General features: G+C 36.5%; 1 protein-coding gene and 2 long non-coding RNA genes across 7 annotated transcripts; all 3 read left to right on the plus strand.

The window, feature by feature from the left end:
- Positions 1-6,085: 6,085 nt before the first annotated feature.
- On the plus strand, positions 6,086-9,027 carry LOC130735208 (B3 domain-containing transcription factor VRN1-like). Of its 2 annotated transcripts, XM_057587285.1 has the most exons (6): positions 6,086-6,245; positions 6,674-7,178; positions 7,274-7,422; positions 7,544-7,814; positions 8,075-8,172; positions 8,610-9,027. In XM_057587285.1, exons 1-6 carry the CDS (start codon positions 6,162-6,164, stop codon positions 8,853-8,855), a joined length of 1,353 nt encoding a protein of 450 aa, XP_057443268.1. In that variant the 5' UTR covers positions 6,086-6,161; the 3' UTR covers positions 8,856-9,027. The 2 variants fall into 2 exon arrangements, with proteins under 2 accessions (XP_057443268.1, XP_057443269.1); XM_057587286.1 differs by lacking the exons at positions 8,075-8,172; positions 8,610-9,027 and adding an exon at positions 7,895-8,060.
- Positions 9,028-11,829: 2,802 nt separating this feature from the next.
- On the plus strand, positions 11,830-14,321 carry LOC130737453 (uncharacterized). 4 transcript variants are annotated; one of them, XR_009018703.1, is made up of 5 exons: positions 11,830-12,124; positions 12,302-12,393; positions 12,544-13,170; positions 13,518-13,664; positions 14,046-14,321. It is a non-coding gene; the product is annotated as an uncharacterized LOC130737453 (long non-coding RNA). The 4 variants fall into 4 exon arrangements; XR_009018701.1 differs by having other exon boundaries at positions 11,837-12,393; positions 12,544-12,706; positions 13,031-13,170; XR_009018700.1 differs by having other exon boundaries at positions 11,831-12,393.
- A 3,303-nt stretch (positions 14,322-17,624) lies between these two features.
- On the plus strand, positions 17,625-19,276 carry LOC130735209 (uncharacterized). Its single transcript, XR_009018339.1, has 3 exons — positions 17,625-17,757; positions 18,438-18,510; positions 19,021-19,276. It is a non-coding gene; the product is annotated as an uncharacterized LOC130735209 (long non-coding RNA).
- The last annotated feature ends 2,852 nt before the right edge of the window (positions 19,277-22,128 follow it).

The following is a 22,128-nucleotide window of genomic DNA, read 5'->3' on the forward strand; positions in this document are numbered from 1 at the left end:
GGAGCCGTGAAAACTGAGAAACTGGGTGACAACTCTCTTGTGTCCCCAAGGTACTTTGATCTGAAGGTGTTTGCCTTCGTGAAGATGGCTGGGCTTGCAGACTTACTTCATCAGGACTGGGAGACGGTGTACACCATGGCTCAGCGTGAGGTGTATGTGCCTTTGGTAAAGGAATTTTATGACTGTGCCGTTGTGATAAATCACAGACAAGTCATTAATTCCAAAGTAAATGACAAGATCATCTCAGTGACTCTCAACGACATGGCTGAAGCACTGAATGTGAAGTTGGAAGCTGGTGAAAAATATTCCCCAAATTGGTTTGCGAAAGTTGATGACTGGAAGTGCATTTGGAAGAACCAAGAGGAACCACTGACTGTGGAAGTGGGCAATCTCATTGATGATGTCAAGTTCAACAATGCTGTGATTAGCAAGGTTGTCTTGCCAAAGGATGGTGCAAGAAATTATGTAAATGCGCACGCAAGGTACGCATTGTACAAGATCTTGAAAAGAGTGAAAATTAACCCTGCACACTTGATGTGGAACTACTTGATCAACTATCTGGAGAAAAGCCAAGGATACCTTCCTTTTGGCTCGCTGCTGACTGTCATTTTCGAAAAGAAAGGTGTTATCAAAGAGTTTCTGGAATCAGAGGATCGCTTGAATGAAGATGTGATCTTTCCTTCACCGATCAGACTGGGAGATGTGAGCAAAATGCACATTCCCTTTGATGCCTCTGAAGTTCCTGAAGAATACTTGCCCAGAACAAGGAAAAACACCAAAGGAAAAGAAAAGGTATCTGCTGAACAGACTGTCCAGACAAGGAAGAAAAATCTGACAGAACTGTCCGATGTGTCAAAGAGGGAACCGTCCAAGAGAACTGTTCCTGCATCTCTCCGCATCGCACCGTTCCCTGAGGACGAGGTAGAACAGTTTGTTCGAATCAAGATTGTGAAGAGTGGTGAACCATTGCAGTCTCAATCCAACCCCATCGCTTCAAGAACCAGATCCGGAAAAGGTTCTCCGCCTGTCAAGAAGGCTGAACCCAAAAAGCTAAAGAGATTGAGGAAGCAATTTGAAGAACCTCAAGTTACTGTTGAACCACAACCTGCATATCAGAAAAGGAAGATTCTCTCTGCTGAACCTGAGGAGCCCTTCTTTGATGAGGACATTGCCCTTCACACAAGGTTAGCAAACTCTCTCTTACCCTATCAAGAAATTCCTTCTGAAATGTCCAACAAAGAATTTCTGGATTCACTGTTTGTTGATAATACTCAAACACCACACTCCTCTCCAACACATTCACAACACCACACTGAACCATTGCCAAAACTCCCACCAAACACAAACCTCAATGAACCCTTGACTGAAACAACACATGAACCACTCACATCTCAACCAAACTCTACCATGAACACTGCTTTCATCACTGACCAAACTGTCGTTGCACAAGAGAATGCCTCTGCATTCCAACTTGCCCAATCTTTGCCTAAGTCATTGATTGCGGATGAGCATATGACTTCTACTCTCAAACCGTTCACGGAAGCAAGCACTAAGAAGGCAAGCAGATCCGGTACTGTTCTCTATTTTTCTCAAGCAAGAAAAAGGCGCCTTCAGACGCTAGTGTCCTCTGCTATCCAACGCAGACGCACCTTGAGGACTACCAAGGGATCGTTCAAAAGCTACCTGAACCTTCTGGCAAGAAAGATTGACAAGTCTTCAAGCAATCAGCTCACCGCCACGTGGAAACGTCAAGAGGGTGACAACTACTTGTTCCAACTTCTAGCTTGCAAAGTTCCTGATCCAGAGTTCTGGAAATTGAGTGTCTCTGAGGGATATGTTGGTACTCTGCCATATTCTCTCATGAATCGGACCTCCGCGCTCTCACTGAAATTTGGAACTTGGGTGTTTGTACTCCTACCCACTCACATTCCTGAAGTTGTTTCTCATCCTAAGAAAGCCAACGCTGACAAAGGAAAGGAGAAGATGCTTGAAGAAGCAGAAGATACAGAGTCCCAACTGAACAGTTCTGCTGATGAAGATGAATCTGAGGGACTTCAAGCTGATTTCAAGACTGAAGCTGGAAGCTCAAGTGCTCAAGTCTTGGCGACTCAATTTGTCACCAGAGAAGACTTTGAAGACCACCGTGACCACATCAACCAGCAGTTCATGACTCTTGCTCAGAAAATCGATCAGCTGCTGACACGCTTTGGCTAATGGCCAACTCTCTATCCAGAACAATTCGCTTTTACTTTTATGTTTTCAGACAATTGTTCACTTATTATGCATATTTTTATCGTTCCATCATGCTTATCGTTTTATAACTAACGTTTGCCATGTTTACTATGCATATTATACCTTTCTACTAAATTCTTTTCCCTTTCTTTTTAATAATGCCAAAGGGGGAGAAAATAGGAATTAGGAATTATAGAAAAGTTAAGATCAAGTTCAAGGTTGTTTCCTTAACCTAACACCAAAGTTTTATACAACTCAGGGGGAGTATACAACTCAGGGGGAGTAATATGTTTTGAATAAGTTGTTTTTAACATTTATCTTACCCAATTTAGGGGGAGCATAAATTCTTTTTACTCTTGATCATTATCCTTTTCAATAAAAATTGTCATTATCAAAAAGGGGGAGATTGTTAAGTTCAAACGTGTTACAACGTGTTTCAATCCTATTTTGATCCTAACAATTTTTATAAATACTTTTCTCTACTAAAATCTAATTCCAGATGTTAATGACATTTTTCAGGAAATATATATTATAAGGTCGCATGCTTCAACGAATATGCCTAAACCTTATAAGGAAAAAGAAGTTTACGCAAGATATGATCGCATCGTCCAGTAAACTAGGAAGACACTTATTCTGTATCGTTCTATGCCACGTCATACCTCAGAATTTCAGAAGAAGTCTTTGAGCGGGAAAGTCAAAATTGTATCTCAACTATTTGCCCCATGCTTTAGTCAGAAGGAAACTAATCTGGTCACGTGCAAACTGATTTATCTTTGAAGAGAGAAGTCTCGATGACCAATGAAGAGGAAAAAGGACAACACGTCAACATCACTTTTCCAAAATGTCTCTCTTCTGCAAAGTAGCCCAAAGCTATCACCACCTACTAGCTGACAAAGTACACCTTTTTGGCTAAAGGATAGTTTTGAACAGCAGCATGCATTTAATGAAGCTACCAACCGGAGATTTGAATCAATGGTTAGATGACACTCACAACGGCTACGAACAACGGCCAGATTTTGTGTCTCAACGGCTACACAACTAGCAAGATCATATATAAAGGACATATCTGAAGATTGAAGATAAGAAGAGAAAAATTTATTGCAAGAAAAGAAAGAACTCAGAGCAGTTAATCAAAACATTCTTCAAAGCATTAAAAGCTCACAGCAGATTTCCTAAGAGTCAAATCCGATCTCATACCTCTGCTAAATCAAGAGAGAATACCAAACCTTAAAAGAGTCAAACCTCTTCCCTTACTTCTCTCTTAGATTCTGAACTCCTGTGTGTTCCAACGTCTTTTCAGAACCCAAAACACTTGAGAGTTCCAGTGCCATAAATTGTCTACACCAACTCTTTTGAGAAGAGATTTCTTGTAGAGCCAAACAATCTTGTTGATTATAGGAGGAGTCCTGTACAATACTTGGAGAAGTCCGTGATAATACTAGGAGGAGTCCTGTACAATACTTGGAGAAGTCCGTGATAATACTAGGAGGAGTCCTGTACAATACTTGGAGAAGTCCGTGATAATACTTGGAGAAGTCCTGTCTAATACTTGTATTGGAGAAGTCCTTGATACTTGCTAGTGAAAATCTTGGTGGTGGCCAAGTACTGGACGTAGCCCAATCGTTTAGGGTGAACCAGTATAAATTCCTGTGTGCTGATCGTTCTGCTTTATTTACTTACTTCCGCTGCACTAAACAGTTTATGAAAAGTCACCAGAACAATTTTCTTAAGAACTTATCTTCTTTTCATAAACTAAAGTTTTAACAAGTAATTTTTAAGAACACAATGCAAACCCCCCTTTCTTGTGTTACTTATTTACATATCACAAGGTTGGTCGGATCTTGAGAGGACTGAATCAAGGCTGATTCAGTATTTAGCTAGTCTTAAGAGGATCGGTAGATCAGCTTCTTAAGAGGATACTAGTGAGAAAATCAGTGTACTGTTAGTCACTTAGCAGGTTGCAAAGTGCAGTTGTAACACTCATTGATTTTAGTGGATTGCCTTCATCAGAAGAAGGAAGAAATCACCTTCACAGGTGGACTGGATTAGCTTGAGCTTTTATCTCAAGTGAACCAGGATAAAATACTCGTGTGCTTTACTTCCTATTATTCAGCACTTAGTTTTTATCTTTGAGTTTTGAAAAAGCTAAAAAGTATACCCGAGATACAAAAACTCTATGCAAACCCCCATTTCTAGTGTTTTTCGCACCTTCATATTGATTATATTAAATTACATAATTTATTATTTGTTAGTGGAGTGTGAAGAATTTATGTGGAACATAGATAAGCTTTTACATTATTTATTATTATGCTTATCCATATGATATGAGTTCTCACCCTTCTGTTGGAATGATGTTCTATGCGACATCACTCAGGTACCGAGGATAGTGGAGCTTCTCGCGAGGGTTAGTTGGAGGAGCTAGTCTTTCATTTATGGTTTAGTTTGGGGAGTCATGCTCTGTTATGTAACACCGGGGAAAACGTTTAGTTTTGTACCTTGATGTTAAGAGTTATTTTATGAACTCTCTTTGGATTATGTTTTATCTTTGAGTTGAAAAATAAATCCGCTGTGCTATGCATGTCATGTTATGACACTAAAGTTGGAAATTTATATATTTATTATGAGTATGACAAGTGTTTTGATTTATGGTTTTGGAGAATAAGTGTGACACCCTCTGTGTTATGCATTTTACTCTTATTTATGCTATAATAACTACGCGGGGTTTAGAGGGTGTTACAGTTTGCAGTCCCAGGAGGCCCTCAGTTTATTGGTGGTGCCACTGTACAGGAGTATATGTAGCAGATTTTTGCAACACAGGATGCAGAAGTGTTAGGCACTTGTCTTGCTTTTTTGTATCTGATTTGAGAGCAGCGGAACAAAGTAATTTATCAGAACCAGGCTCTGTCCCTTGAGTTGATGCTGCAGCGGCTTGCAAGGTTCCACGACCCAACCGATTTGCAGCAGGGTGGAACGCAACAACAATTGCAGCCAGGCGTGTGATGGAGGAGACCACATGGTGATGTGATTAAACTCAATTTTGATGCAGCTTGGAAGGCAGATGTGGGTGCTGGATTTGGTCTCATTGCAAGAAACCAGCATGGCTAGGTGATGGCAGCAGTCACAGGTCCTGTGGACACTTCTTCTTCTCTTCTAGATGAAGCTTTAGCTTTTAGATGGTCTATTTCACTAGCTAAGGACCTTAGATTCATGGAGGTTTGCCTCGAGACGGATTGCTTGAACCAGTTTGAAACTTGGCGTAAAGCAAGGAGTGGTAGTTCTTATTTATTTTCTATTTTACAAGATTGTAGAGACATGGTCTCATCTTTCCGTTTGTTTACTTTATCTTTTACTCGTCGTTTCGGTAACTCTGTGGCTGATTACTTGGCCAAGAGCTCCACCGACTGCATTTTCTTTGGTTCAGACTGATGTAACTGCCTCTTTAGCCTCTTGAGTTTTAATATTATGGTAACTTTCAAAAAACAAAAAAAAAACTTAAGATAACCATTTTAAAACGGATGTAGGGGTGCTGTGAGATTATTTCTCTACCCTTTCCACATTATATTCTTGTGTTATTTAATGTGCTTCTCTTTATTATATTTCTTGAGTTGTCTTATTTCCTAACAATTAATTATGAGAAAAAGTATGATGCACGGACATTGTAAAATTTTTTTACACCGTTAACCAATCGGATTGTAAGGATGTGTCACGTCAATTAATGAAATTAAATAAAAATAGATATTTTCTCACTTTATTGAAATCTGATTGGTTGATGGTGTAAAAAGCTACATAAAAATTAAACTCATTATTTATTTGCCATTTCATTTCATATTTGTCATCAATGTTCGATAAAAAGCAAAATGAGTAAGATACTACCTCAATTCTCAATCATCTCATTTTCTTAGTCACAGAATCACTCAGTCCCAGCATCCATGACTTGCAACAAGCGAGACAAGCATTCTGCAATTCGTTTCTTTAAGATTATCACAACAAGAAGTCTTGAAGCTGGAAAACTTGTAAGTATTCGTTCCTTCATCTCCTATTTTTCTCATTCTTTTCATTTAATTTTTATCTTCTTTCGGATTTTAAGTAAGGTAGAAACTGCTGTCACAGTACCTTATGCTACCAAGGCATACACATGCATGATAAATTTTTACCTTTCCCAATTCTACTTAGTATATGTGATGTGTGAAATTCTGTTTTTTACTGCAAAGTTGGGTCCTCTAATGAGTGATTATATGATATAAAACCAATTGTTTGCAAGAAGCACTTCTGGGTCATCATGCATGGCCCAAGTATCCACAAAGTTCCTCTCTTTCATGCATTTGGAGTGATCAAGAAATAGAACAGAATCATTACTAGTACAATTGATTAAAAAAGTTAAAATTTCTCTGATATATGCTTGTGAATTTCATCATGCATGCTAACATAAATTTCTTTGCAGATGCTTCCAAATGGTTTCACTAGGGAACATGGTGGTGATGTGTCAAACCCAGTGTTTCTCAAGCCTCCAGATGACAAAGACTGGAAGATACATTGGACTAAACATGAAGATGGCTATATTTGGTTTGAAAAGGGTTGGAAAGAATTTGCTTCATACTACTCCCTTGATCATGGGTACTTGCTGTTGTTTGAATACAACAAACATTCTGATTTTGGGGTACACATATTTGACAAGAGTACCCTTGAAATAGAATACCCTTTCCAAGGCTATAAGGATGAACCCGACAATCTTGGTCAAATTAATGCTGATTTAGTTCAGAGTTTGGATGAGAGAACTTCATGCAAGAAGAGAAAACTGAAATCTCCAATGTCAAGTTCTCAACCAAGTAAGAAATTGAGACCTAGCACAAGTGGAGATGTTGGAAGAAGATCCAAATCGCCAAAGTTGCCTCAGCATGTTAAAGGTCATCATCAGTCTCAAGGGACCGAATTTGAGGAATTGGATGGTATGTATTTCATGATTGAATTATCTTCTCACTTCATGATTGCATTGAGATTACATTTTCATAACATACCCATGTAATGTTGTTCAAATTTTCAGAGAATGTGAGTGGTGACTCCCTTGAATGCCTAAAATGGAAGGAGTTAACTTCTAAAATTACTAAGGCTTCAAACAGAGCCAGAACCATCACATCTAAAAACCCCTCTTTCAAAGTTGTCATCAAACCTGCCTATGCCAATAAATACATAGTGAGCTTTTGATTAGCTTCAGTTTTGTCCACAGTGATTTTTTTGTATCTTGTGTTGGAAGCAGAAATTTAACTTGTTTATTGTCACTTGTTAAATTTTCCAACTTGTCATGAAAATCCAGCGAGTTACATCAGAATTTGCAGAAAAGCATTTGAAGAACAAGCGAGGTGAGATCATCCTTCATGTCAAGGATGGGAGAACATGGCCTGTTAAATATGTTCTTGAAAAAGGGACAATCAGTGCTGGATGGAAGAAATTTGTATCAGACAATAACTTGAAAGTTGGGGATGTTTGTGTTTTTGAATTGACCAAGAGTCAACCTCTTTCTTTGAAGGTATCAATCTTTCCACCTGGGGGAGAATCAGATCAACCTCATTCCCCTCCATCACTAGGTAATTTATGCAAGTTAGAATTTCATAAAGTATTATTATTCTTTGATCATAATGGTAAAGATTGTAGTTTTGTTCCTTAGATTCTGTTCATGGAAATGGAGTTAATGGCTTAGACCCTGCAAGAATTATAGATGTAGAAAATGAAACTACTATTACTAGGAAAGGTGAAATCTTAAACAGCTATGTTGTTTGTTGAGTAAGTAGTTTCTAAGTTATGCTGAGTGCATTCTAAACCATGTAGTTTTGTTTCCATATCACAGGTAGGAAGGCAACTCAGAAAAGAGCTGATGCATTCACCCCAAAAAACCCCTATTTCACAGCCAATATAAAGCCAAACAAGTGGGGGGATTACAGACAGGTAATGTATATTATTTAGCAGCAAATAAAGGAGGTGATAATGAATCCTCTCAAGTCAAAAGATATTAATATTGTCACATTAAATTTTGTGTCTATCCACATGATCAAGTTTTGTTAGTTCACTTGTGCATGTTTTACTGCTTTGGGATCTTCTTTTTCCCCAATAGAATTCACTTATTTATTAATTATAAGAAGATATAGACACCAAATTTCTAAAGATTCAAGTAAATCTAACATTTTTTTTTAAACATAGGAATATCCTAACTCTAGATTTCATTTATCTTGCAGCTGACCCTTTGTAGTTTTTTTTTTCTATAAGCCAAGTTGTCGCTTTCCATCTTGGTTTTCATATCATGATATTATAGCACCAAGCATGCAGTTAGTGTTGTAGTTTAATGAACTGTGTTTATCTGATCTAAATTTAAGTTGATGCATCAGGATGTACCAAAGGCCTTTGTCAGGAAGCACTTAAAAAACAAGAAGCACTTGCGGTTGCGATTTGAAAATAAATTCTGGCCTGTAGGGTTGTACCATCTTCCAAAACGAGGTGTGGGCAAGTTGTCAAAAGGTTGGGCCCGATTTGCAAGAGAAAGTAAATTGCTGGTTGGAGATGTTTGTGTCTTTGAACTCATCAACAAGGAAGAAGATGCTCCTGTGTTTCATGTTCATATTTTCAAAGCCTAATGTCAAGGCCATAATATATTATTTGGAGATGTTTTGGTGAGGTATATCTATATTATATATGACTACTAGGCAATGAAATTGGTTATGTAATGCTTAATTAATCCTTTAAAATATGTATGTCCTAAACTTAGTTTATCAGGTTTGTACATAAGTTGGTTAAATATTTGGTATTTTTGTGTGTAGATATTATATATAGATTTTATCTGTGTTATCCTGTGTAGATATTTTTGTGGTATCTTTATCCTGTTTAGTAAATTCTACTGTCTAATATTTTACTCTAAACCAATTTGAGCATTCACTCTAATGACTACTATTCATAAAATCAGCTAAAGACTACTAAAACAGGATAGTACGTCCCATTACCTGTCTTATGAGAGTGACTTTTTTACTTCTCTTTTGTCCACCCATGTGCCTCTTTGTTTTGTTTTAACTAAAGGTTGTGTGACACCATTAAATCTATTAAAAAATTGAAACTGATGTCAATTGATACGTAGGGGTTGTGCGTACAGGTATTAATGTGCAGATGAATTGATTAAATTAAAACATGGGGGAGTTAGCAAAGGATTTGGAAAGAATAAGGTGCTTTTACTATTAATTTCTTTTGTTTGGATGTTTATTCTGACTTCCTCATTTCTTTATTTATTATAATTATGGTACAAATGAACAGTCATAAATGGGTACGAATGTAATTATTGAAATGGATTATATTTTGTTGCTTACTCAAATGCATTACATTATGTAACCAAAAAAATGCTTTTGCACCCAAGTCTCATCAGTCATCCCTTCTATGATCGATGATGAAGGTACTTAAGTTAATAAATCAATATTTTTTAATATAAGTTTAGAAATGTTCTTTAAGTACTAACGTGCCAGAATTATGTTAAGACCGGTGTTTTTACATGACCTAGCATTCTCTAGAGTCACGCATCGTACCTCATTTATCATGGTGATGACAGTAATTCTAATAGTACTTCAAATGTAGTTTACAAAGAAGTATTTTCAATGTAATATGATAAAAATGTGAAATATTATGTTTTCAGTTTTACTCTCAACGAAATAATGTCAATTGTAAAAAAACATCTTATTCTTAGCACATCAATGTTACTTCAACTAGTTAAGATGGACTAATCAATAGAAACAAAAATAATATTAATCTACCATTTAAAACAACAAGTCAAAAGATAAAAATAAAACAACAACACAAAATCTTTTGATTTATGCCCCTCTAAATATTTTTATTTGGTATACACCCTTATTTTGAAAATAATATGGAGGGATAAGCCTCAGTCGTCCCCTCCGCATCAATGATAGAGGGACCAAAGACATATTTAAGCCAAAAAAAAAAACAAAAACAAACATTAATAGAAAGAAAAGATTTAACAAAAAAAACATACACAAAACTCAAAAATGAATATTTAATATAACACTCAAGGTTTTTTTTTTTAATTTCAATGTGTGTTCTCCTCTTAAATTGTCCCTGCTTTCAATTAGCATAAGAGTTTTCCGATTATGAATTTTGAGTATTCCGATTTTGAATTTTGAGTTTTCCACTGTGCGACAAAGCAGAATCGAAGAACGACAAGGAGGAAGAAGAGACTGGAATTGAGTTGATTGTGTGTGAGAACTGAACGTGACATCGTTTGTTGCTCACTGAAGCAGGTAAAATGAAACTAAAACAAACCTTCTTAACCTTAATTTCATGCTTAATCTCTCACTCGTCGTGTTTGCTTTCATTTCTATGCATCGCTTCGCTTGCATAGAAGCTGCGGGGAACACGTCTTCAAGGACTTTCATTAAAATAGTGTCCTTGTCAGTGACAATTACCTTAGGAAGATTTTCTTCCTTCACAATCAACCCTTTCAACCTATTTAATGCCTATAACACCTCATTTGTGCGCTCATTCGCATGTAAGAAAAGGCAATAGAGTATGTCAAATTAGTTGATGTCACCCCAACCATTTCAAGTAAAGGAATTCTGTACCTGTTGGTCTTGTATGTACTATCCATAAGCACCACAGTAGGAAATTCATTAAAAAGATGAATAGAATCAGGGTGAGCAAAGAAGAAAGATTTAATCACATTAGAACCACCCTCAACCCTAGACCAATATGCGTATTTGTGACCTTCTAACAAATTCATCAAGTGTTGAATCTCTGAGAAAGGTCCCCTCTGAGTCCTATTGTAGGCTTGCTTCTCATTGTAGATTTGTTTGATTCAAGTCAAGTTGATGGGGTTTTTTTCCCTTAGTGCAATCAACATGTCGCTTGGCTTAACCCTTTTCTCAATCATACTTCCCACCAAGGCATTTTCATCAGGATTTAGACGACCAACAAAAGAGTGACCTTGTAATGTTTCAGCTGTATCATGGTCGTGAATCCCAGAATGAACTATCACCTTCCATCGCCCATCAACCTTACTAGGCCTTGCTCTTAGCCTGAAAAGGCAATCAGACTTTTTTGTTCCAGCTTGACTGCGTTTTAATACTTGAGCCGCTGGTCTATACTTCCCACCACGTTCACATCCCAATGTTATCAAAGGCTTCCTTTTTGCAGATCCGTAGTCAGACTTAATCACAATAACAACATAATCATTCTCTTTACCTACACCGCGAGCCCAATCAATAAGATCAGCGGGGGATGCAAAAGCCTGCACATACAAAAATTATAAATCATTATCTCATCACGTAAACGTAACCATGTCCTTACTAAACAATTTTAATACTTACTTGATCAGTAGTAAAAGCCTTTGTGAGATCCACCTTAACAACAATTGTGCCATCATCACTACCACAAAAAGTGGGATGGGCAGCGGCAAAATGGTAGCGGTTCCATTTAACCACTACCCAAGTCTTATAAAAAAAAAAGGAAATTAAAAAAAATACATGTATTTTAAGGCTGAGAACCGGCAACGCTACCCAAAATTAAAATTTCGGCACTAGGTAGCGGTTAAATGAACCGCTACCCAATTTTCTATTTTTTTTTTTATTTTCCATCCAAAACTTATCCTTTTCCTTTTCCTTCCCCTTCTCAATTCAAAACCCTAGCTGCTTCTCGCCGTGCCAAATCAAAAACCGCTAGCTCCTTGCCACTATCTAGATCACTGCTTCTCGCCGTGTTGGTTCGTCTTCACCGTCGCTTCCATCACTCAAGCTCGTGTGGGTTCTGCTTCTTCTTCACCGAGCCCGTGCGCTTCAGCGCGACTGCATCCCACAGCGCGCCGCACCTTCTGCTGCTTCATCTTGCCGCCGCACCTTCCGCTGCCATTATCGAGGTTTGGTTTGTAACCATTATTTTTCCTGCCATTTTCTATCTTGTGTGCTATGTTTTTTCGTTTAATTTCTATGGAAGCCTGTGATTTTTTCTGAAAACTGCAATTTGATTCTGTCGTCGGCACGTTTCCCCCACGCCGTGGGTAATACCCTTGTCCTCTGCGCAAATCTATGAGAAGGAGAAGAAGACTGCACCCAGTCGTTGTCTTTGCCTCTTATGCGATATTCTTGTCCTTTGCACAAAGCTGTGAGAAGGAGAAGAAGAAGCAAGGTACATTCCCAACAAAACCCACTGTCATCATCAAGTTTGTAAAGCCATAACTTTTATTGGATTTACCATAATTTCTTTTAGATTTAACTTCAAATAGACAGTTTGTTGCTAGATTACCTAATGCATTTTTTCTTGTTTTTGTTTTTATAGCTTCAAATTGACAGTATTAGGTTTGATTTCTATTGGGTTACTGCAATACGGGGACATTTTTTCTTGGATAATTTGGTTGGCCACTGTCTGGAGTATCTGGAAGCTTAGAAATTCAGTAATTTTTAGGGGTAGTGAGAAGGAGCTGTCTCAGGTTGTGAACGAGGTAAATTTCAAGGCATGGCTAATGGCTATGGATTAAAGTAAATCATAAAAACTTCTCCTATTCTCTCTTTGAGTGGAATCATTGTCCTCTCTCTTGTATTGATAATAGTTGATATTGATAGTGAGTGGGGAATGTCATAGGACCTTACATCTGTTTTGGGTACCATTGCTAATTAATACCCGAGTGTTTTTTCGTTATTAGCTAGCTTCCTGACTCTATTGTAACTTTGTTATGGTTCTCTTTGTAATGGAATTTGTGCTGGGATTTTTTGATACACTAGCACGGGTCACCGTTGTTGGTCATGTTAAAAGTGCATTTTTGCAGTGTCGAACGTCATGGTGATATTTTCAGAAGTTGAAGTGTCGGTGAAAGGGAAGGAAATGAAGGTTGCGTACTCTGTACGAGAGATTTGTGGACAGGGTTGACCATGTACAACACATTGTTTTTTGGAACCTACTTCAAAGGTACTTCGTATTTGTATATTTTGGTTAGGTGAAGGAGTTATGCAATTTTGTTAGTTGGCACTTGGTATGTGGAAACAAAATTTTACCGTTTGATTATTTCCTGATTAATGATTGGTTTGTAGAGGTTTTACCTTGTTATTCAATTGAGTTACTTACAATCTTTGTCAATCACACTGAAACAACTTACTGACTCATTAATGCTTGGTCACAATTTGCTCTTTTTTTGTATTTTCTTCTTTCTGCCCTCAATTGTCTTTAGTAGTGCATTCAGTAAAAAATCGTTTTGCATGTGTTCTTATCTTTTTGCTTCATTTTTTAATCTCTGGGGTGCTTTTGAATGAAAGCAGGTCTGGTCCATTGTTGATGAGATAAAATAGGTGATTGCAGCTAGTTCTAATACAAGAACAGAGAGCGCCAAAGCTGAAGACTTTTATGCTGAATAGGTGGAACTGGTTAAGAAGGAAAGTGAACAAGGGGAAGACGTTTTCGATCAGGTTAGTTGTTTATGCTCATCTAAAATAATATAAACCTTTCAGTAACTCTGGAGGATTTTTTCATCAAATAATTGACACCCAAATTATTAATGTCAATTACTCTTCTTTTTCTCTGTGTTGCATTAGCATAATTACTTGGCTGAGTGTGAGCACTAAGAAATCTAGATGAGACATCTATTAGAAGTGTGTAATGTAGTTGTCTTCTAACTGGTTGTTTAGTATTATTCATAGAGATAGCTAGCTGGTTGTTTAGTCTAATGTAGGTTTAATTTACTTTGCTTATCATGATTCTGAGCACATCACGATTCATCTAATATTCTGGATCAGTAGATTCATCATAATCAATTGTGTTTTTTTTTTTTTTGCATGATTTCTATGCAGTGGAAGTTGCAAGATTTGTTCAAATGTTGCAGAGAAGTTTTTTTTTTTTGATAGGCAGTGTTGCAGAGAAGTTGATATCACTGGGTGGACAAAGTCTAGCAACGCTTTGGTGGGGGAAGATTCTTGAGAGGATGTCATTGAGTGTGATACAGTTTATTTATTGTTGGGATCTCAAAATTGTGGAATTTATTTTGGTGCACAATTTTTAGTTTGTTTGATTTCAGCACAGATATATAGATTGGGTATCAAGTGTTAATTTAGTCATGTTTTGATTCATTTGGCTGCATTTATAAAAAAGGTTAAAAAAAGGTTAGGTAGCGGTTCTCTCTTTCTTTTTTTAATCTTAGGTAGCGGTTTTTTTTTTTTAATATTAGGTAGCGGTTTGTTCCTTGATGCGTAGCGGTTTTTAACCGCTGCCCATCTAATACCATGCGTTGCGGTTCATGGAACCGCTGCCCATCTTTTAATTGGGTAGCGGTTAAAAACCGCTGCCCAACTTTAGCAACGCTCAGTTATGCACCGGTCCCAGAACCGCTGCCCAACTCATAACATAAACGCTCAGTTATGCATGTTCATTATCAACCTCAGAAGTTCCAGCTGTCATAATGCTCCTAATAGACAATAAAATTCACCAAGTCAAACACTAAAACCAGAACCTGCAACAAAAATCGTAATTTAAACTACAGTAACTTCCGTTATCTTAATAGCGGAAGTTACAGCTACCTTGATAGCGGACGTTACAGCTATTTTAATTGCGGAAGTTATCGCTACTAAGATAGCGGTAGTTACCGCTACTAAGATAGCGGAAGTTACCGCTACTAAAATAGCGGAAGTTACCGCTACTAAAATAGCGGTAGCAATTAAACGTCCGCATTTAAAGTGGCGGAACGAACCAGAACCCACATATTCAACCCAGATTTACGCAAAAAACCTGTAAAAATCCCAAAATCTCACCTATTTTGAGCTTCTAATCTTCTCTTGATCTCACCCACTTATCTTCTACACTGATTTGGAGCTTCAAGGTGTGTGATATATTTGGCTTAATTGCAACTTTGGTCCCTGACATTTATAAAAGCCACGATTTTGGTCCCTCACCTAATTTAATTACAAAAATCGTCCCTCACCTAACACTCTGTGAACAAAGTTGGTCCGACCGTCAATTTTTTAACGGAAGAAGCTTATGTGGTGTTTGAAAACTTAGGTGGAAGTGCCACTGGAGAGAGGGAGGCACATGCCTCTACATCTCAGAGGAAAAAACAACAAAAAAACTCAGAGGAATAGCACACAACCTCAATCCCAGCGTTCCAACAATTAGGCCTCCCAACAGCAAAGCTTCACTATGAGATAAAAAAAACAGCCGAGAGGAGAGGAAAAATCGATTCTGACGCCAGTGGCACTTCCACATAAGCTTTCAGACGCCACGTAAGCTTCTTCCGTTAAAAAATTGACGGTTGGACCAACGTTGTTCACGAAGTGTTAGGTGAGGGACGATTTTTGTAATTAAATTAGGCGAGGGACCAAAATCGTGGCTTTTGTAAATGTCAGGGACCAAAGTTGCAATTAATATATTGATTTAGAAGATGAAATAGGGATGGGGGAAGGTGAGAGTGGAAGAGGAAGAAGAAGGTGAGATTGGGAGAGTATTTTTTTTTTACTGCTTTGTATGTTTTCTATGTGGGGGATATTTTTGGAATTATAAAAAAGGGGATGGTGTGGATAGTAAAGAGGGATGGTCCAAATAGTCTCTGCCTATAATATAACACTCAAGGTTTCTTTTTTTTAATTTAAAAAAAAAGGTTTCTTTTTTTACAAAAATATCTTGCTCGTTGAAAATCACTCATTCAACAAAAGTGAACACTATATCTAGCTAAGTTGAAAATCACCCACTGAACAATCATTAAACATTCATTCATCTCTCATTCGTACAAACTCTGCAACTCTGCACCGCATCGGAAATTCTGCGCTGCGCATCATCACCGCGCATCACCGCCACTCATCGGTTGTCTTCACCACCGTGACCGAGCTCCCGGAACACCACAACCCTCGCCTCACTCTCGTACTGGTTCTCTTTCTCACTCATCTATGTATCTAGGGTTTTTCTGTTTGCTTAGATTCAAATGTGTGTGCGTCTTCTCCTCTTTAACTGTCTCTGCTTTCAATTAGCATAAGAGTTTTCCGATTCTGAATTTTGAGTATTCCGATTTTGAATTTTGAGTTTTCCATTGTGCGACAAAGCAGGATCGAAGAACGACAAGGAGGAAGAAGAGACTGGAATTGAGTTGATTGTGTGTGAGAACTGAACGTGACATCATTTGTTGCTCACTGAAGCAGGTAAAATCAAACCAAAACAAACCTTCTTAACCTTAATTTCATGCTTAATCTCTCACTCGCCGCTATGCATCGCTTCGCTTGATTGTTGAGGAAATCGTGTAAAACAAGTGAGTCTATGTGTGTTTGTGTTTGCGCCAGCGCATGCATGCTAGGTGTTTGATAAAATTACTGCTTCTTGACACACATCAATACTAATTAACAATCTTTTGGACAAGTATGAAAGGCATAGTTGGTTGAATGCATAGCTAACTTTACAGTGAAACTGGTTTGGGCATCCATCCCCAAGTACCTTCCATCTTTCGTTATTATCTAAATCCATCACTAACTCAATTTTAGTGACTTTGACTTCATTTTTATTATCATTGTTAGTCAGTAACTCAATTTAAATTGTATATTTGCGAGGGGTGGAATATGATTTGAATCCATTTAGACTTGGAGTGTTGTGGTGCATATGATGCCAAGGGATTTGTCTGACATGGGAGAAGTTATGGATGATATTGAAAGTGAGGAATACCAAGAGCAAGACTTAAGCAATTTATTGTCAAATGAAGATGATACAATAACATTGGCTAGAGATGATGTAGATGGTGAATTCATATCTGGAATTCTGGAAATGCAGAGATGGATGAGTAGCAAAAATAAAAAGGGAATATCTTTGGGTAGTATGACACATGTTTTTAAGTTCATTTAACTTATGATTATTATTTTATACATATAGCCATACTAATTTTACTGTATTTTTTCACTCATACAGCCATGTATCATAAACCCAAATGGTCAAAGAATTGTGCTTCTGCTCATTCACCTACTAGAGTGTCTCATGACACCTCATAATTTATGTCTCAAGCTTCATTTGACGGGCGTTCTATGCCTCATAAGAAGCTTCCACCATTGGATAGTAGTATGTCATTTGTTTTTATGTTTATTATTCAACTTGTGATTATTATTTTATTCAAGTAGCCATAATAATTTTACTGTATTTTTTCACTCATGCAACCATGCACCATAAAGCCAAACACTCAAATTATGGTGTTTCTACTCATTCACCTACTAGTGTGTCTCATGACACTTCATATTTGATGTCTCAAGCTTCATTTGAGGGACGTTCTATGCCTCATAAGGAGCCTCCACCATTGGATAATAGTATGTCATTTGTTTTTAAGTTTATTTAAGTTATGATTATTATTTTATACATGTAGCGTTACTAATTTTACAATTTTTTCCAATGCTACAGCCATGCACCATAAAGCCAAACGCTCAAATTATGGTGTTTGTATTCATTCACCTACTAGAGTGTCTCATGACATCTCATATTTGATGTCTCAAGTTTCATTTGAGGGACGTTCTATGCCTCATAAGGAGCCTCCACCATTGGATAGTAGTATGTCATTTGTTTTTAAGTTTATTTGAGTTATGATTATTATTTTATTCATGTAGGCTTTCTAATTTTACTGTTTTTTACAATTATATACAGCCATGCACTATAATTTTATCTGAATTAACAAAATTATTTGACACATGGGTCATTATAATTTATAATCACTTTTGAGGTCAACCCATTCGCACATGAACTGCTTGAGGGCTGGGCTTGCTATTGAACAATATTAAATTATGATTATGAACACAACATTACTGAGAAAGAGAACAAAGTGGTTTCATAAATAAGTGGACTAGCTTTTAATATATACAAGGAGGTCTTTTTAGTTTAAGAGAGCTCAATTTTCTCAAGGGAAACTATGCAAAACCCATGTAAGACAAGCATGATTAGTAAGGCTTACAAGAGAAGAAACACAAATTGGCCCACGGGTTAGTTAGGCCTTGTCAGTTAAAGCAGACCTTGTAAAACTGTCAAGAGTAGTTAGTTAAAGCAGGCCTTATCGCTAGAATGGAGGCTGTAATAGAGGGAATTAGATGGTTAGGAAAACAAATATCTCATCAAACTTGGTGCTTTGTTCGCGACTTTTACTCAAATGGTAATGTTACTTATTAATTTAACTAAGGTAATATGTTGCAGTTTTTAATGAGTACAAATGTTGATTTGGTGTGGTTTTAATTTTTAAGGACAATGTCAATGCTAATGATGAACCGGTTGAAACTGCTGATCATGCAAAGAGATTTCACTAATGTTAGTGAGGTTAGTCATGTTTGCTACTACTTTGGAAATTTAGTTTTGAATGCTGAATGTTTTCATTTATGTTTCTCATTGAAGTGATTACTTGATTGGGTCCTTGCTTCCACAACTGTTCTGTCATCCACATTTGTTTTAGCATCTTGTTTAACTGTAGTTGCTGTTTGGGACTTGAGAAATTTTATGTGGGTTTTCCCCCTTTTTTGGTTCAAAAAATACTTGGTAATTCAGTGATCTTTTCATCTGTTGAGAATTAATGTTTGGTCTGAAACTTAAATGACACTGTTGTAACTAGATTTATATGTGCAATTAATGGAAGAACTTCATGTTTTATATAGCTTTGTACTTCCAATTTTGTTGAACCCTTTAACTCTGATTTGTACGTGAATCTATTTCCATCTTAATTTTGATTTCATTTTAGATAATTCATACTTTCAGATTATTATATTGACTTATGGTTTATTAGCTTCAGCTACTGATTAGAAATTTCACAAATGTCTACCCTTTTCATTGCAGGGTCAATTGATGACAATATAGATACAATGAAGAAATATCTAAAAATAATTGAGTCTTTAAATCCTTATGTACTCAAATTCAGATGCTGGAACCATATATTTCCTTTCATGTTCATGCCCATTTGTCAGTTGGATTGAACCTTGTGACATCTTGAGGCGTACTCAGAATTTAGTAAAGATGTTGCATATTTGAGATATGTAATAGCAGTGAATTGTAATTTTTTTTATGAGTGACTGAACCACCTTTGAAGAGTGGTCTTGCAATTACTTGTAGCATTATCATGCACATGCTTATTAATATTCATTATTATGTTCTTTTTTATCCTATTCTCTCTTTGCTTAATTTGGTGTTAGTTTAATCCCTAATCACAAACATATTAGAGATTTTAAGAATTCATTTAAATTCTTTTCAAAAAAAATAGAATTCATCTAAATTGATTCACAAATAAAAAAAATAAAAAATAAAAAAATCACTTGGATGGGTCAAAACCTGAATTATGCATTTTGTGGCACTTAAAGGATGTCAGTAAAGTTTGAGCCTAATTCAATGGTTGGTGCATTTCGTGGCATTTAAAAAATGCCAATACCGGTTGTGGCATACAAAACCGGCATTTAAGCAAAAAATACCACAAAACAGTTGTGGCACATGTAATAAAGGCATTTAAATGTGAATGTCACTAATAACACTTGGGGCATTTAGGCCCCGTTTGGAAAAACAGTTTAATTAAGCACTTATGGTCATAAGCGCTTATGACATAAGCGCTTATTCATAAGTTATTTTTGAAAATTTATTGAAATAAATTAAAAATAAGCTGTATATAAGCATAAGCTGTTTTTCATAAGCTATCCTGAGTAGCTTATGAAAATAAGCTGAAAATAGCTTATGGCAGGTCATAAGCTGTTTGCATAAGCCCTCCCAAACGCTGGCATAAGAGCTTATGCTGTCAGATAAGCTCAAATAAGCTCTTCCAAACTGGGCCTTAATAAATGCCGCAACTTAATAATATCAATCCCACTAAAAATATATTTTTTTTAGTGTATGCATATATCCAAACGTAAAGTTATGTTGTTCTGACAGATGTGATGTGACCCTCATGTGCTCAAAAATGAAAATCAAGTTAAATTAATTGCTTTATGAAGAGAGACCTGTTATGTTACTATCTGAAACTTTGAATTCATGAGCTGATCAAAAGATCTATTAAATGTTTGAGGTGCAGTTTTGTCATGATATGAAAAAAGCATATCTTCCAATGTGTCCATTCTGGAATGAGATCAATTAAACCCTGTGTGACCAATATTTTCTCTATATATCAGGGTCTCAGACCGTCCAAATTATCAAAAAAAAAATATTCTCTATCAAAAAGGAAATTTGCTGCAAAGGAGTCAAAGGAACTCAGTGGTTCACATAATGATGGGATCCTTTTCATGACATCAGAAAGACGTGTGAGGTAACATGTTGGAGTTGCATGAAATTAAAGGGAAAAAAAGGATCATTCCAAGAAAATAAACTTCAGCTCCTACTAAAAAGATGGCTGGCAAGGAAAGGGGAAAAGATAGCAAAATGTAGCATAGTACCTACTTCGTTAGATTGAATTTTTCTTTTTGTATACTTGTTTGTTACTTGTGCAAGAAAAAGAAGCAATTAACATGAAAACCCTCAGACACAAGGTAAATCCAACTTGTTATTCTTTCATTTAAAAGTTTTATTTCTGTGATCTGGACAGTAATGATTGTAATTTTCTTGCTTAGAATCGGCTCAAGGACTAGGAGATGGAGTTAATGGGTTAATTAGATCATGTACCTGCAAGAATCCCAGATGTTGAAACTGAAACAATTGCTGCGACCAGTAAAACATGAGCATCATGCACGTAATCTTTTATTGTAACGGAACTGTAAATCTATGTACATGTCATCTCTACTCTGCAATGCAATGGGTGAAAATTGAAATTGACCTTTTATGCTAATGTAATAATTAATACTTAAATATGTAAATCCTGAACATTGTTTATCAGGTTTGTAATACTTTTGGGGTATGCTTTACCTGACTTAACATGTTGTACGTGTGAAGGAATTAATTTTCTCAAAACTTAAGCTATTCGGTAAAAGTTATATGTATGATTTTATATTATTATTTCTAATATGTTTGCTCATGAAAGATTCCGTTTGGACTTGAAGCATTCACAATGCATAGACCCAGCACCATATGCTGATGTTCAACATTTTTTTATTAGACTACTTGAGAACGACGACAATGATCGAACTCTTGACCACTTGGTTATAGGAGCTCTAATACTATGTCAAGGAACAAATTATTTCATAAGTTTAAGCTATTGAGTAAATGTCATATGAATGAATTTATATATTATTATTTTTAATATCTCACATTATCTCATAAGTTTAAGAGAAATAGAGGGTAGTTTTATTTTAGGTAAACAAATAGATGGTAGTTGATTGCGGGGGTGAGAACTATTTAAGCCTCATGGAGAGCGGTAATTTTTAGTTTTATATTTCTAAATTTTTAAAATAAAACTAATTTTCTATTTTATAAATTCAGTTTCATTTTTTTTTTACAGTTTTTTTCTAAAAAATTTGTTAATTATGAAAATTCAAGATAGTCATTATTGTTGTAAGACATCTTCAACATTACATCTATTTGTATAGCGTGTGTAGCAGTGAAAGGTGGAAGAAATGGTAGAGCGTGTCAATGGTGGTGCTAGAGGAGGGTGTTGGATAGTTGTTGTAAAGGACACCAAGTAGCAAAGGTGGTGGTGGTGGATGTTACCTAGCGACAGTGGTGGTAGTGGAGGTGGATGTTAACTAGTGGCAGCAGTGGTAGTGGTGTTGGATGTTATCTGGTGGAATGGTGGAGGTGATAATGGAGCTGGTTGTTAATTAGTAGCAGCGATGGTGATAATGGTGGTATTGGTTGCAGTGGCGGAGGCAAAATTCTTATTTTGGGGTGACGAAGATTACAGTTTGTATGATTTCAAAAGAAAAGAAATTAAATTTTCACATGCGTCATTTATATACAACAAATTTGATATATAATTCACATTTATATAAGAAAAATGTGTCACTAAAAGGGGAAGAGATAAAAATAGCAACAACA

This window comes from Lotus japonicus, chromosome 2, assembly GCF_012489685.1.
Source record: "Lotus japonicus ecotype B-129 chromosome 2, LjGifu_v1.2".
In the NCBI taxonomy this organism is placed as follows: domain Eukaryota; kingdom Viridiplantae; phylum Streptophyta; class Magnoliopsida; order Fabales; family Fabaceae; genus Lotus; species Lotus japonicus.